Source organism: Nicrophorus vespilloides, unplaced genomic scaffold (assembly GCF_001412225.1).
Source record: "Nicrophorus vespilloides isolate i.1.1-1 unplaced genomic scaffold, Nicve_v1.0, whole genome shotgun sequence".
Taxonomy (NCBI): Eukaryota; Metazoa; Arthropoda; class Insecta; order Coleoptera; family Silphidae; genus Nicrophorus; species Nicrophorus vespilloides.
The window spans coordinates 3,354-19,315 of record NW_017097187.1 but is presented as its reverse complement, the minus strand read 5'-3'; the positions used below and the strand labels follow the sequence as shown (position 1 = coordinate 19,315).

At 29.4% G+C, this 15,962-nt stretch overlaps 1 protein-coding gene across 1 annotated transcript; it reads right to left on the bottom strand.

Annotated features, from left to right (window-relative positions):
- Positions 1–2,475: 2,475 nt before the first annotated feature.
- On the bottom strand, positions 2,476–13,185 carry LOC108559319 (sialin-like). The gene is made up of 6 exons (XM_017916561.1): positions 12,994–13,185; positions 9,109–9,329; positions 8,804–9,055; positions 6,230–6,314; positions 3,744–3,964; positions 2,476–2,481 (listed from the first exon to the last, which is right to left on the bottom strand). Exons 1-6 carry the CDS (start codon positions 13,019–13,021, stop codon positions 2,476–2,478), a joined length of 813 nt encoding a protein of 270 aa, XP_017772050.1. The 5' UTR covers positions 13,022–13,185.
- Between the last annotated feature and the right edge of the window lie 2,777 nt (positions 13,186–15,962).

The following is a 15,962-nucleotide window of genomic DNA, read 5'->3' as shown; positions in this document are numbered from 1 at the left end:
TCTTCCTTTTTTGTGATAAAGTGCAGGTATTTGCCAAAGCATTCATGACCAGACAGCGAAATTGTTGTTTCGAAATTGTACTTTCTGCTTATTCAAGGCTCTATTTGTTGGATAATTTAGAGTCTAAAAGCTTGTTTGTTCGTAAGTCGGGGGATACCTGTATTTGTAAATCAAGTAAAGAAAAATATAAAATAAATGTAAACTGAAATAAATCGTGGGTAATTATGTAGGGAAGTTTACGATGTCGCAAGGCTGTGAATAAATGATCGGTTTTATGGTGAAAACGGTAAATACAGCACAAAACAGAATGCTTATGAGCGAATTATTCAAATGTTTCATTCGCGTAACGCCACGAAATGATGTATCAAGATTACTGCTTATTTTTTCTATACACACAACATGGATAGAAAAAACAAATCTAGAAAGAACAAAAATCGCGAAGTTTTGATCGGAATGCTTAAGTTCTAATTCATGGGAATATTTCAAAAACCGATTTGGTATTATATAAGATTATAAAACAAAAATCTCAATGCAATATTTATTTATTATTAATAATTATTGAAAGAATTTGGAAAAAAACATGTAGTTTGTTATATAAAGTTAATTTCACCTGTTTATATTGCATATTTTTTTTAATATACAAGTTTGACGCCGGGGTTCTGTTCCTACTAAAACCGTCGCAAATCGAATCGTCGTAAAATGAACCCATATTTACAGTGAGGTAACTATAAGGTTTAGTTCTATACAAGTGTAAAATAAGCAATTAATAAGCTTTATTTCACAACGGCGTTATTGTAAAAAGACGTTTAAAATTAAAATAATTTTCGTAATTAAAGTATTGATTTTTTTTTAATTAAATAAATTGTTAATAATGTTTAATTATTGAAAAAGCGTATGTAGAATATTCACGTTTTAAATTGGATTGGCAATCAAGGATATTCATAATAATTAATATAAATATTTTTCAAATATATTTTTGCATAAATAAAAACAAGTAATCAATATATTTTAATTTGAACGAGTGTATTGCATTGCAAACAAATCAATCATCTATTTAATTCCACAAAGGGATTGCGAAAAAAATATGAATGAATATTCACATCAGAAAATACGTCCATTATTTATTTCACAATTGAAATCAAACGTATTTTCATCGGCTGCACAAAAGCGAATATCAAATATAAACATGTCGAAATGGAACAGTTTATATAAATGGACAATGTGTTAAAACATAAATACATAATTAGTGTAATTAGTATTAGTGATTAGTATCATCAGAAGGTGCAATCAGTATCATTATTAAACGATTGTGATTGTAAGAAAAAGCTGGTAAGTAATTTGTAAGGGAATCGCGGTTAGTTTTTCTAGTAGCCACTCGGATGCGCGTTTCCTTTTTCCTCCTCTTCTTTTTCTTCTTCTTCTTCTTCTTCTTCACGTTGTTTAGAGCAACATTGATTGATTAATACGTATTCTTCTGCAGAGACAGAGGAGACCTGGCGGACTCTCGGGAACCAAGTTTCAATTACTCAGGGCTCTCCATTTAAGCCCTTCCGCCCAGCGTTCACTTTTTATCGTTAAATCCGTGTCTCCCTAGTACCAAGGGAAACTCAAAGTACAATACATCAGATAGCAAAGCGATTCAAGAAAACGGAACAAATCTTTCATCATTCACAAACAAAATTCCAAATATTTATTTAATTTTTCATTTGAAATATTTCAATTTTCATGAATATAATTTAGTAATTATTTTAATTCGTACTAAAAAGTTTTGAATTATTTACAAATGTATGTAAATTTTTGTCAAAATTTATAATTTTATTAGGGTATTAAAAGGTGTAGCATATCTATAATCCTTCTCTTTTCTCTTCTTTCGTGTCTCAATATCTGGTAAGGATATCTTGTCTTGTCTCTTGTGTCTCAGACTTGTTATACTTTAAGTTCTCTATTTATCCGTCTCTCTTTTCACTATCTGTATTATTGACTACCTGTGATGTGGAATTAGATGTTTCTACCCTTGAAATATGCCTTTCCTATACATATAACCGAGCATCTCCAAATTATTATACTGGATATCAACGAAATGATATTACATAATTAATTAGTAAAGATTACGAACAACGTATTCTTACCTCTATTACAAAATTGTAAAATAAAGTATTCAATAAAAAAATGTAAATAAAAATTGTAATATAGGTTTTAATAAAATCTAGATTTTTCTTGACACTCGAGAATGATTTAACGACCATAAAATATTGAAGGCATTCAAACGTTTCGAGAGAGAGAGATAAAAAAAAATTGTACTCAATATTTCAAACGATATTAAAGACATAATCGTGGATGAAGTATTGCATTGGAACTTATTGATTTTGTTCCCGGAAACAGAGCTTTGACAACGTCATCTGGACTATTTCCGTTTTCCCCATCCCACCATCAGCAGATCCATTCATCTATCTCGGATTAAAATATCCGTTTGTACTAAAACTAAAGAAGAAAAAAACAACAAAAATATTGTTTTACATAGGATAGAATTAATTAAAACAAAAAATGCGAGACTAATTTTTGCGTTCGCTGTGGATATAATTTAATTAAAATATTTTCGCTGATTTGCAAAAATACGCAAATAATAAATCCCAGTTTTAATTCTCATCTCTCTGTTTTTGCATTTTGCTCTATTATTTTTTGTTCACTCACACATGCAGAGGAAATAGGCTATTTCGAGCACAAAATGCAAACGGAATATGAATCACAGAGTTGTTAATTATGGAACTTTTGTAGTATGTATCGCTTTTTTTTTGTTCTCTCTCTAGGCTTACCGAAATTCTATTTCCAATCATCTGGTTCATAACGTCTAACTAAATAGCCCAATTTAGGTCAAATTGATTGAATTATCCAACTGAAAAATATGGTAATATTTGATGTTTAAGTCTTCGTTTCTTTGCTGGAAAAGTTTTTCATTAAAGTGAATAACATTTCGCTCAAAGAACACACCGTCCCTTTTGTGATGAAACCCACCTTTCCATACGCAGAGCCACCCACAACCCCGCATTTCCGCGTTCCAACCACCGCGCGCCTTCACGAATAAACTTCGGGCTCTAGGCAAACTTACTTACTTTCCACCCGAATACCTCAAACAAAAGCAAATTTTCTATTAATTAATTTCATAAATTATCTAGAGAAGAATCTCCAACTCGCAGGTTTCCCCAGGACAAAGTTTACCTAGATTTTCTGAACGCTCTTGCTTTGAAATATTCTATACACCTCAGCACTACAACTTGACTTCAATAAATTTAAGAATTATCTAAGCAATCTATCAGTTTGAACAGTCTAGAACAGTGGTTTCCAAACTTGAAGCTACTACGCCTCCCTCAAAAGTATGTAATAATTTGGCCTTCTTTCATAAAAGGAACGCGCATTACAGCAATATGGATAAGAGCACAGGAATGTATCTATACTTGCTATATCCCCAAACATTCAGCTTTCATATGCATCTTTTGGATTCATTCTATGTATTAAGTTTTCGAGATAAATCAATGAAATGTAAAACACTTTTTCGAGCATTTTTTAAACTTTGAATACGAATTACAGCCAAACGGCTAAAACTACAGTAATATATCGATACTTGTTAGATTCTCCAAACATTCAGCTTTCATATGCGTCTTTTGGATTCATTGTATGTATTATAGTTTACGAGAAAATCAATGAAAAGAAGTATGATTGTTAAAATTGTTGTTGTTAATAAATACCTTTTCTTTGGAAATGCTTCGACCCAAACTCCTGACGATGTACTCCCTTTCCTCGTCGCTGATCCTCGGATGTTCAGCAGGTGAATCGAAGACCAGGAAGTACCATGCCGTGTACCATACGCATCCGGCAACGCCGCAAACGTGGAAAACCACCTCCCAGCCCCATCTGGAGATGATGTAACCGCAAACGGGGAACGTTATGCCGGCACCCACCGAACTGCCTGAAATATAAACAAAGAAATTGTAACGTTGTTGAATTGATCGGACAAGTTACGGTTTTCGCGTGCGAAATTAACTTTGCATACGTTGCAACCATCAATCATTTGAACTCCACCAATTAAATCCGACCGTTAAACCATAAATTACTACCGTCTGCGCTAGACGTAAGACCAGCAACTACACTGCAACTATAGTTACAATTACAAATTTGTTTTATTTTACATTTTCTAACACTCTTAGTTCCATCACAAAATTTAACGTAAAAACATAATTTTATATAATACTTAATAGTTTACTAAATAGTTCTAAAAATAAAAATGAAAATTTCAATAATGCAACTAAAATAATACGAAAAGTAAAACTGAATTGATTTGCTACAAAAGGCCTTTTTTTTACTAATATAAGTAAATTACGTATTGTGGATATGATTTTTATATTCATTCTAAATACGAGAATCGTATTTTTATTTGTAACGTTGAAATATTGATACAAAAACTAATTTATAATTAAAAAAATGTTGTATGAACGAAAGCTTTGTTACAATTTTAAAGTAAATATGTGGATGCGTCGGGTATTACATACTTTCTTATATCCATTTGAAGCTTTAGTAATGAAATGCGTATTGTATTTTCTTTGGGTTTTATTTGTGAAAATGGAACTCAAATCTCCGGTATTATGTCGAAAATATCAAAAAACAAAACAGGAGGATTATTCGTGAGGTAGATTTAACTCGGAAATGAATTATTATCGCTGAAAATTGGATCCGTTTCAGTGTGAAACTGTGTCAAAGTCTCGAGATTAAATGAAAGAATAATGCGAGTTGATTAATGAGGTTTATTATTCATGAGAATCTCTCCATTTTCATCTCTGTTTAACCATCAATTAAAACTGTTTAGTTTCATTGAATCTTCTATGAGATTTAAGTAATTAAAGTTTAATTAGAATAATTATTAGATTTTTCTAATTGTTCTTAAAAAATGTATGAAATTAAATTTTATTTTATAAAGAGAAAAAAAAACTTTTAAATAAGTACGAAAATTGGAAGTTTAATAAAATTTACTATTTTTATATGAAAATTTCTCTGTTTGTTGTAGACAATTTTATCATCATTTTAAACTTTTCATTTAAAAAAAATTATTTTTTTAAATTTTAAAATCGTTTTTTTCTTCAATACTTTTTATTTGTGCATTAAATGTTTCTATTATATAAGATTATTGATAAATTTTGTTATATAATAACTATTTATTATTACAGCAACATTTTACTTTCCTTCGAATTTTCATTGTTTCATAATCTTATTTGATTTTTGTTCTTTTTTTACAAATTTATAAAAATATTAACAATTATACATATTTTTTAGTATTCCGTCTTTTTTACTATATTATTGAAAACAAATATAACTGAGTATGCTTTGAAATATTAATATTTATCAATGTCATAAAAGAACCGTTATTATTTTGATTAAATTTATTTCAACTGATATTGATAGAACAACAAACGTTTTAGTGCCATTAAAATGTTAGTAAATTTAAAAGTTGAAAAATAAATACAGAATTGTGATGTTTCCTTTAAAATACTCTGAATATTGACAAAGTAAAAGTTATGTTTTGACGTGTATATAATAAAAATTGTGTTATGAAACAATGTGTGGATTGTTGCAATTTCGTTTCACTCGATATTTATTTATTAATAAATTGCACACGTTTTCCATACATTGTATGAAAATGTCAGTAACGTCAAAGGTAATACACATTGTTGGCAAACAAACAAAGCTTCATTATTTTTCAACGAAAAAAAATGAAGTTTCGATGAAAACAAACACGTGTTTTCAGTTGTACTTTATGCATTTAAAATGAAAAAATTAAATGTAAAGTGTACAGCATTATTAATTAAATATTCTTGCTGTTTGCAAAAACGGAAAAAATGTTGTTGATAAAGTGCAAGGCCGAGCGGGAAAATATAATTACGTGTTTTAGCTCTACGTTCGGTAACAAATCTCGCGCACATTCAAGAGAGAGAGTGAGAGAGAGAAAATTAATTAAATGGAATGCAATTAGTTGTGCTTTCTGCAAACTTCTGGACATTGCAATTCAGTATTTCGCTGCGAGATTAATACTTTTTAAATGTTGTCCTGCGATGAAGGATGATGACAGAAGGATGGGAAACCACCGCAGGATAAGATTTATGGAATCACATGGTTTTGATTTGAGTCAGACGAATGGTTTTCGGTTGGTTTGATTTTGCGAATTCAAGGAGAAGGCACTTACCTAAATATGCGGTCACGAATTTGCTTCTCTCGTTCGGCGGAATCCAGCGTGCGGTCATGTGATGCATCGCCGGCCAGGCGAAACCCTTAGGATAAAACAAAAGAATAAAATTAATAAAACAAAAAATAATCTAATTGGGCTCTAAATTTTAATGGGAACTCGATGGAAAACAGAAAAACAACAAGAGGACCTTTTTTAAGCAAATCCACTGAATTATGGAAAATATTCAAATTATAAAGAAAAATCAAGTTTTTTAATTATTAATATTAATTAATTCTAAGTATCTTCGTTTACATTAGAAATTTGTTTAATTCAATAAGAAATTGTATTTATTTAATGTATGGACTTTTTCTAATACGACGACTTTGATCAATTAAAAAATAAAGTTTTGCGCAATTACCAAAAAAAAACCGTAATTAAAATTTCGTTTCGGTTTCGGTTTTTCAATTCAGCAATTTTTCGTTCCGGTTACATTTACGTTTCAATTAAAAATTCTGGTTAATTTCGGTTTACGGTTCGACTCTCTGATTTTTAGAAATAACGTTGTTTTACTTGGCGCTTTTGTTACGACGCATTTGATCAATTAAAAAATAAAATATTCATAATGAAATATTTACATTCTCAAAACTAGTTTTGCGCAATTAACAAAAAAAAACCGTAATTAAAAATTTCGTTCCGTTTTCGGTTTTTCAATTCAGCAATTTTTCGTTCCGGTTACAGTTACGTTTCAATTAAAAATTCTGGTTAATTTCGGTTTACGGTTCGACTCTCTGATATTTAGAAATAACGCTGTTTTACTTACTTTTGTTAATGCGCGCTTTTGTTACGACGACTTTGATCAATTAAAAAATAAAATATTCATAATGATATCTTTACATTCTCAAAACTACTTTTGTGCAATTAACAAAAAAAACCGTAATTAAAATTTCGTTCCGTTTCCGGTTTTTCAATTCAGCAATTTTTCGTTCCGGTTACAGTTACGTTTCAATTAAAAAATCTGGTTAATTTCGGTTTACGGTTCGACTCTCTGATTTTTAGAAATAACGTTGTTTTACTTGGCGCTTTTGTTACTGCGCACTTTTGTTACGACGACTTTGATCAATTAAAAAATAAAATATTCATAATGATATCTTTACATTCTCAAAACTAGTTTTGCGCAATTAACAAAACAAACGAAATTATACATTTGAATTAGATCGAGATTTGTTTAATTCTATGTAGGAGGAAGACAGCGTTAATGAGTTTTAGTGAGTGTTCTGATTGGCTGTATTATTATATAATGTTGTTGAGCAGGGGGTGAATCAGGATCAATCGTTCGGTTTTCGATTAAAAGCGCGACGCGAAAGTCAAGAAGAGGACACGCGAACGGATGAAAACTGGGTCGAATCCTGCGGGGTTTAGAAAGGGAGGCGGTAAATTGTTTCAGGTCAACTTTGAACTTTGGACGGGATCTAACCGTAATTAAAACACGCAAGAAAGCTCCGGTTCTTCATTAAAAACCCGGAGCTTTCTCCTTGACTTTCTTTATCCTTGATGTTTTTTGTTGTTATTTCTCTTCATTTTTTTTTCATTACTCATCCAGTATTTGCGGATGGATTTTCAACACTTTGTTCCGCATAAATCCCCGAAAAGCTGTACGTTTTATATACGCCCAAAGGCAATCAATTGAATGCGTTTAATTAAATATTTCAAACTTTTTTTATTTGTTCTTTATCTCGAGATGCAGAGTCCAATTAATTTCTACTTCTTCCTGGAACGAACGCACTTAATGAATGTTTTCGCGAGTCCAAAAGAAAATTCACTTAATTTTCCTTAAGGCGACGACGCAACAACTCTTTTTAATTCTACTCATTTTATATTAAGTACGCATTCAAGAACGCGCTCTTCTCTTAATTATAATAAAATGTTTACCCTATTTTATAACTTTATAATCATTACGACGAACACGCACTCATCTTTTTTAACGAGCATCAAATTATTAACTTATAATTTAATAAGAAAGAAAGAAAAATAAACGAGAAGTTGAATGGAGAAACTGAGATAATTAAATTAATATTCTTTGCTGGATTTGTTAAAGTTTTGTAAAGAATTAAGTTTAATTTGAAGCATATTACAGATAATTTAAAGAGATTTAAATTGTCTAATTATTTTATTAAAAAAAAATATATAAAATTATTAATACTGTTTGAAACCGGACTAATCGAGAACGTAAACAGCACAAAAAGAGTTTTTATGTTTGTTTTGAAATTTTCGATCCGCACTGATCGAAGTATTGCTGTATTTCTTTTTATTATTGCTTGCTAATCTTTCAAGTGAAATTATAAATTTTCAAATAACAATGAGAAATTTGTAAATAATTTCATCAATTTTTCTTATGTTAAGTTATAATTGTTTGAAATTCTTACATATTTTTTAATCTTTTATAGATTATTGTTCTAAGAAATGTAATTTTTGTTGTACTCAAATCAAATTATGGAAGTTTAAAACTTTATTATTAGATGAAACTATTTCTTTCAAGAACTGTACATTATAGATTTGCAAAGATGCAATGATGTAATTTAAAATGATACTTACAGTGATGATTCCTTGTACGACTCTGAGGAAGATCAAGTATTCCGGTCCCATGTATGAAGCCCACGGCATTATGAAACAGAACAGAACTCCGACGAAATTGGAGACGCCGAAGATCATCTTCGTTCCATACTTTGCAGCAAGAATACCACCGGGAACTTGGGTGGCCCAATGCAACCAGAAGAAGGCACCCAAAATCAAACCCTGCTGCTTCTCGTTCCACTCGAACTTCGTCTCATCCGCAGGTTCCTGCATCTAATCGTATCGAATTAGATGATACTTCAAATGAAAATTACCTTTACATTTACCTGTTCGACACTTTCCGTTCCATTGATCGAAGACTCATTAAGCGATAATTCAGTGAAGCATTCGACGCTCGAAATGTTCGATTTTGGTCTGGCCTGGACCATCGAAACGATCGCGATGTTCAGGTTAATTCGGATCATATAATTCACTGCGAATCCGAAGAAGACTAAATACCAGAGAACGTCCCTCGTCGCCATCCATTGCTTATTTTTTGGAATTGAAACTGAAAGAAAATTAACATTTTATGAATTCAAGTTTTTTTTGGTTTAAATATAAACTAGATCAGAGAAAGCTATGTATTTGTTCATTAAGATTCGCTAGATAATTGCAATCGATAAATAAGGTAACCATGGAAACAGTGATTAAATCAAGTAAACACTGGACGCAATTGTTTATCGTCATTTAAATTTGTGCTCGATTCGCGTTGCAATTGTCTCGTGTTGATTATCTCGATTGCCTACGCGATTTATAAATGTCGAGAAAAATGTATATTACGAAAATTGCAACTTGATTTTTTACTGAATTTGTACAAATTTAATTCTTTATATTAAATTCTTTCCATAATTTACAACAATTTCAACTTTGTTATTGAATTTTTACGTTTTTTATTATTAAAAAAAATTTAAATCATAAATTTTCAAAAAAAAAATCTTGTAGAAGCTTTGAATGTTGCAACTTTGTTACAATTTGCTTGTGATATTACAAATTCATATATTCATTTTTGGGTTTATTTTGGGCTGTTATTGTTGTTATTGTAGTAATCCGATTAGCAGAAACGCGGTAAACCGGAAGGACGTACGGAAATTTCCGTAATTTAATTGCATTCGACGCGTGCGTTTGTGTACGAATTCATCGATAATCCGCGTTCGTTTGTTCACAATGCTGTTATTGCGCCCAAACGCCCATCGTTCATTGGATTAAACGATTTCCTTAATTGATGTACAACTTTTACCTGACGTTAAACGAGATTAATTCAACTCATTCTAAGTTTTATGCATGTAAATAGATTAGATGTGTAAACTAATTACGCCGAGAAGTAGCTAGTAATTACATAAATATGCACACAATACTTTGTGTTTCTTATATACATTAATTAAAGTGTACAAAATTACATTTTCAACTTATTTTTTCATTTCAATTTCTACATATTATTTCTTGAATAATTTTATTCTCAATACAAAATTGTCAAATATTTCTTTTGTAACTTAATTCTCATATTTTACTTCACTTTACTCATAACTTTCTACTTAAATTTGTTGTTTTTTTCCAATAATTAAACCTGATTTTTTGCACTAAAATCAATGTAAATTTTATAAATTGATTAGCTTTTCACTTAACAACAGCACATCTACAAAAACGAGTTAAGAATGTGTTATGTAAATACGAAATGATTACACACGTTTCATTGACTTGATAAGACTATTAATCATCCATTGTTTAATTGCGGCCTCCAACAACAATTTTAATCTTTCACTTTACTTCAAATGTAAAAAAAACAGTGAAATGAATTCTTCAATTAAGTAAATATTACTTAAGTACAGATATTTCACTTAGCTTCAGAGCAGTAAATACATTCCATACATTTTGTACGTGCTTTAGCAAAGTTTAAATGAGATTGGAATTGAATTTGTTGCGATATGTAAAGTTGTGCATTGTTCGAAAACGCATTCAAGTTTCGATTGTGTGCATCATTGTAAATATTTGCGCAAACGAATCCACTATATGAACACAATTATTATTCAACAGGATTATAAATCCGATGGAACACGTTGATATACGTGTGCAATCTGCTCAAGCTTAAAAGCGACAATAGATTTTAACTGTTTGCAATTATTATATAATTGTATTCTATATTGAAATCATATCAATAATTTTACAAAAAAAAATAATGATATGAAACTTGATAATAAACTCAGGTTTTATGAGAAATTTCATTGTTTCTTTTTTGATATAATTTGGTGAAATTGCAAAATTTACTTATAATTTAATATTGAAACATTTGTTTCTCACCTTGGGAATCGTAGAAATGTATTGATTTTAAAAATTTGCTCATTTCTCATAAGAGTTTTTAGATTTTTAGATAGAAAATCAAGGGTATTTGGAGATACAAAATGAAGGTTTTTTTTATATTTTTTGAAAATAAATTGTTAAATTTTTAGAAAACTTTACATTTTTTTCAAAATATTTTGGGAGAAATAGCAGAAATACTTATTTTTTCACTTTCTTAAAGATTTTCTTACTCTATAAATCAACGTTTTTCAATAGATTCTTTACAAATTGTAAATGTACATATTTTGTTTCCTCACCTGAAAAACCAATTATATTTTTCAAGAAATAAACTAAAGAATATTAGTTAATATAAAAATTTGAAAACTCACTTATTTTTTTATAAAAAAGCGTTAATCCTGAATGAACTTGAGAAAAGTTGTTATCAAATTTAAAATAAAGTAAACGAAACGCTTATGGACTTACGTTTTATAACAATTAATAATAAAAAAATCTAACTTTTTTTTTCTCACCAAAATTGTAAATTTAATTACATTTTAGATAAATGTATTAAATCAATTGGTTTTGTGATATTTGCTTGTCCTTGAAGAACTGAATTTAATGATTCCGAAAACTCGTTTCGCCTTAATCCGACTCTGTTTACAAATTGTATCTGATAACCGAAACGACTTTGTTTACACGTGATTCCTTTTGTTCCATTACAACAACAACAAGGAGTAACACAATGTACGTACGATGATGATTATGAAGCTGTTATCTCTTAGATGTTTGCACACAAAATCACAACTGAGAAATGTTACGTAAAGTTTTGCAAATTTTTCCGTTCTCTCGCATTTTTAGATGATTTACAACTTTTGTCTCCTGCGAAAAAAAAACAATTTACACATTTGCATCGGTCACGATTTTGCTACATGTGTAAATTTGTACAAGTACATTAATTATTTACTCTACATAAAGTTTCTTTCAATAATAAGTACAAAGATGATAATATTTAGTCAATTCAAACGATAAACAAATATTTTTATATAAAGTAACAAAGAAAATAACAAGCTTATCTTTATAAGTCTACAATGAATCCGTAAATTTCAATAAGTAAACAAAACTTTCATTCCATTATAGTCAGATGATTTCTCTTAAGAGTTGTAAATTTCTTGATTAATAAAATGTAAGATAAAGTAACTAAATTTTTAATCGCGAAATGTATTACATTTCAATGATGCATTTCAATTATTCTGCGCCGATTACGCGGCGCTCCGACGATTGCGTAATTTGGTAGAGGCGAAATTATAATCTACAAATCAATAAATAAAGTAGATAAAGATCGAATCTTTCGCTACAATTTGAATGAGAGAAGAAATAGAAAAAAAAGGAGGACTAAAGTAAAACGCGAGTAAAATAAGCTAATAAAACTCGAACTTATCGATGATAAAAGTCAATTATCATTAGGACAACAAAAAAGAACATAATTACAAAATATATCTATAAATATCCTAATCGATATTATACAATGGAATATAAGTAATTTTTTTTTTGTTTACTAAATAAAAATTAGTGAAAATCAATGAAATTCTAATTGACAAAATCGATTAACTTCTAGAGAAAATTTATATTTAAGTTTACATAATATGAAGAAATATGATTCGAATCGATATTTTTCAATTTAAGTTTAAGGTAGAAGATTGCACCGTAAATCCTCTGATTTAATGATTCTTGGGAAGTTTATTCCCGACGTATAAAATATCGCGAAGGGACGAAATTCAATTTCGATTTTACTTCATTACATTCATAATTTCAATGCTGTTTTTTTTCTATACTCACTTTTGTTATTTTCCAAATAAATCATAGTAATTTGTAAAATTTTAATGTAAAAAAATACTCACTCTGTGTTTTTTCCTTTTCGTTTCCCATTTTGTTGCGTCTATTCCGAAATGTTGTAATAAGTACTGTTTTTTCTCTTCTAATATCAGACTAAAGTTAATGACTAGATTCTCTCAATTTAGAGCGACATTTCGTGTAATCGTTTGTGTGTGCTTTTTTTTTGGTTTTGGTCGAAGCTGAGCTTCGATGTTCCCTATTTCTCTCCGACTGCACAACTAACCGACAATGATTTTTTCACGTGCAAACAAAGGCGGTTTAATCTTATCTCGATTTGTTTTCACTGGAAAACCTTCCAAAGTATTGCTAAAATTTTAATGATTAGGAGTGGTGGTAAGCTTTCTTGCAAAATCTGTATATAAACGAAAGAAGTATCGGTATTGTTTACGTATTATTTTCTTTCGGTTTATTATAAACGTTTATGGCTTTACGAATCTTTTACTTTCTAATAGTTAAATGCAATTACTATTTACTACCGATGCAGTATTAGTCTTTATCTCCTACAAAACAATCTCAAACAAAGCGAAATATGTGTACTTAAGTGTTTACAAATTCTTAATTAGTTTACTGATACCGATAATTCGTATTTATTAATGAAATCATTAAATATCGATTTTCAACTGAATCACTTTCAATGTCGAATTGCTTGAATATTTTACTAATTTATATTTCCTGTCTTTTTGTTAAAAAATGATGTTAAAAAACGCTGAAACCTTAAGATTTTTTTTATAATTTTATAATTGCGTTTTGGTAAATCCTTTAGTTTCAGCACAAATTAATAATTATTAATATTTTAGTCTTAAACCTTACGTAAACTATCCTAAATGTAATAGGTTTAATCGATTATTAGAAAAACAACCAAAAAAATGTAAATTTTTTCTATTAATTAGTATAATTGTACAATTTTAATATTTTTTACACATAAAAATAATAGTTTAATTACTTAAAGTTCGTTTATTTATAACGTAAATTTGAAATATTCGAGTCTCAAACCTTATAAAAAGTTTCCTAAACACAAAATTTTTATTTAATAGTTAATTTTTCAATACAATCTTAAAATTGTCTAATAATAACAATAATATTGTAATTACACAACAGTAAATTCGTTTATTTATAGTGCAAATTTACAATATTGTAGACTTAAACCTTACATAAAGTTTCCTAAACACTTCAATGCAGATGCCTACAAATTGATCACTTATGTAACGCTTTATTTCTTCTATTACTTAACAGGTGTCGCTGTTAAAAGAAATTTACGCTAAAGTTGCGTCAGATGTCGCAAGTAGTATTGAAATTATATTGCAATTAGACCTGCGTCCATATCATTAAATATTTAGTAAATATTTATTAGAACCGACTGCATTTCGTGTTTCATTTTTAATTGCATTCCGTATTTGTTGGTAAATATTTTATGTTTGCAAATGGTAACGGTGATGTGTGCGTTTTAATGGTAATAATAATAATAATAATACAAATATAATTAATGACTTTTCCCCCAAAAATGTATTAAACATTGTTGCACATTCATAATTTATTGTTGAAAATCAATTTCGATATATATGTAATAATAGAATGTAAATGAAAATGTTGTAAACTTTTGAAAATAGTTTTTCTTTTTATTATTTTACAACAAGCAAAATAATAATAAGCTTTAATTCTGGGTAAATATAAATGAAATAAAAAAATATTGCAGATTGATGCAATGATCAAACTACACTGATAAAATATAAACAAGTAAAAGACAAAGTACATCACATTACATCAGAAACGAGTTGAAATTGTTTCATGTGGAATTAATTAATTAAAAGTTAAAGAAATGTATGGAAAATTGTTAAAAAAAACCTAACTAATTGTTTAATAACTTGTATTTTAGTATGTAAATGTGTAAATCATTTGTAATTTATGTAAAAATTGTAAAGAAATGTATATATTTAAAGTGTGAAATGTGTAAATAAATAGTGAATAAATTGAGATGAGAAGGAAGAACTGACTGTATGCATTGAGCGGGCACGTCGTATAGTTGTAAATAAAACGTGGGGTGAAGTCGTTCGAGTGGTGCCATGAAAAATATATTTGTATTTATCTAAAAAGTTTTCGTGCTTAAGAGAGTGGAAAGGAGTGCTTGGATGACTGGCCGAGGGCAGAAGGAGTCCAGCTGTGCCTCGAGCAGAAAGAAACATCGAACAAAAGTTTGTATTTCCGAAAGAGGAAGAGAGAGAAACAACTAAGTCTCATGATTTGCCACTGGATGCACACATAAATCCACTCACTACATGAAAAAAACAAGAGAAATAAACACAGAAAGATTATAAATAAATAATACAATCCGTGGAAATAGAAATAGAAACAAATGGAAACTTTGTTTTACAATGAAAATCTTATTAATTTGAATAACTAATAAAACAGACAAATAATTTGAGAAATTTATATTTACATAAACAATTAGAAAGTAATACAAATTATAATTTTATTGTAAAAATCGGGTTTTCTACATTGCACTGAATCACAGCGGTTCTAAAACGTTTAAACAATACGAAAATGAGAGCGTTTTGAACACCTGCATAATAGATAAGAAACTGCAGCTGCGCGAACGATAAACAAATCCTTATTTGGGCACGAAAACAAATTCGTTTTGCTGTCGTACGTTACGAAAATGCCCGAACTACGATTCAGCTGCATAAAAGTCAAAAGTTATAACAAATCCTTATATGGATACGAAAACGTCACTTCTCTGCGTCACGATGAATCACAGCGGTTCTAAAACGTTTAAACAATACGAAAATGAGACGTTTTGAACACCTGCATAATAGATAAGAAACTGCAGCTGCGCGAACGATAAACAAATCCTTATTTGGGCACGAAAACAAATGCGTTTTGCACACCTGCATAATAGATAAGAAAGTAAGAGAAAATTAGGTGAATATTTTAAAAATCTATCTAATCTGCGACAAATCATAACTGTTGCAAAACGTTA

What these genes read in the sequence shown, in the direction of transcription:
- LOC108559319 (XM_017916561.1), bottom strand. Translation starts at nt 13,021, where the DNA reads ATGGGAAACGAAAAGGAAAAAACACAGA. An exon ending in TCGTACAAGGAATCATCACT is followed by an intron (nt 6,315 to 8,803) that starts GTAAGTATCATT and finishes TTTTATCCTAAG; the next exon opens with GGTTTCGCCTGGCCGGCGAT. An exon ending in ATTCGTGACCGCATATTTAG is followed by an intron (nt 3,965 to 6,229) that starts GTAAGTGCCTTC and finishes TTTATATTTCAG; the next exon opens with GCAGTTCGGTGGGTGCCGGC.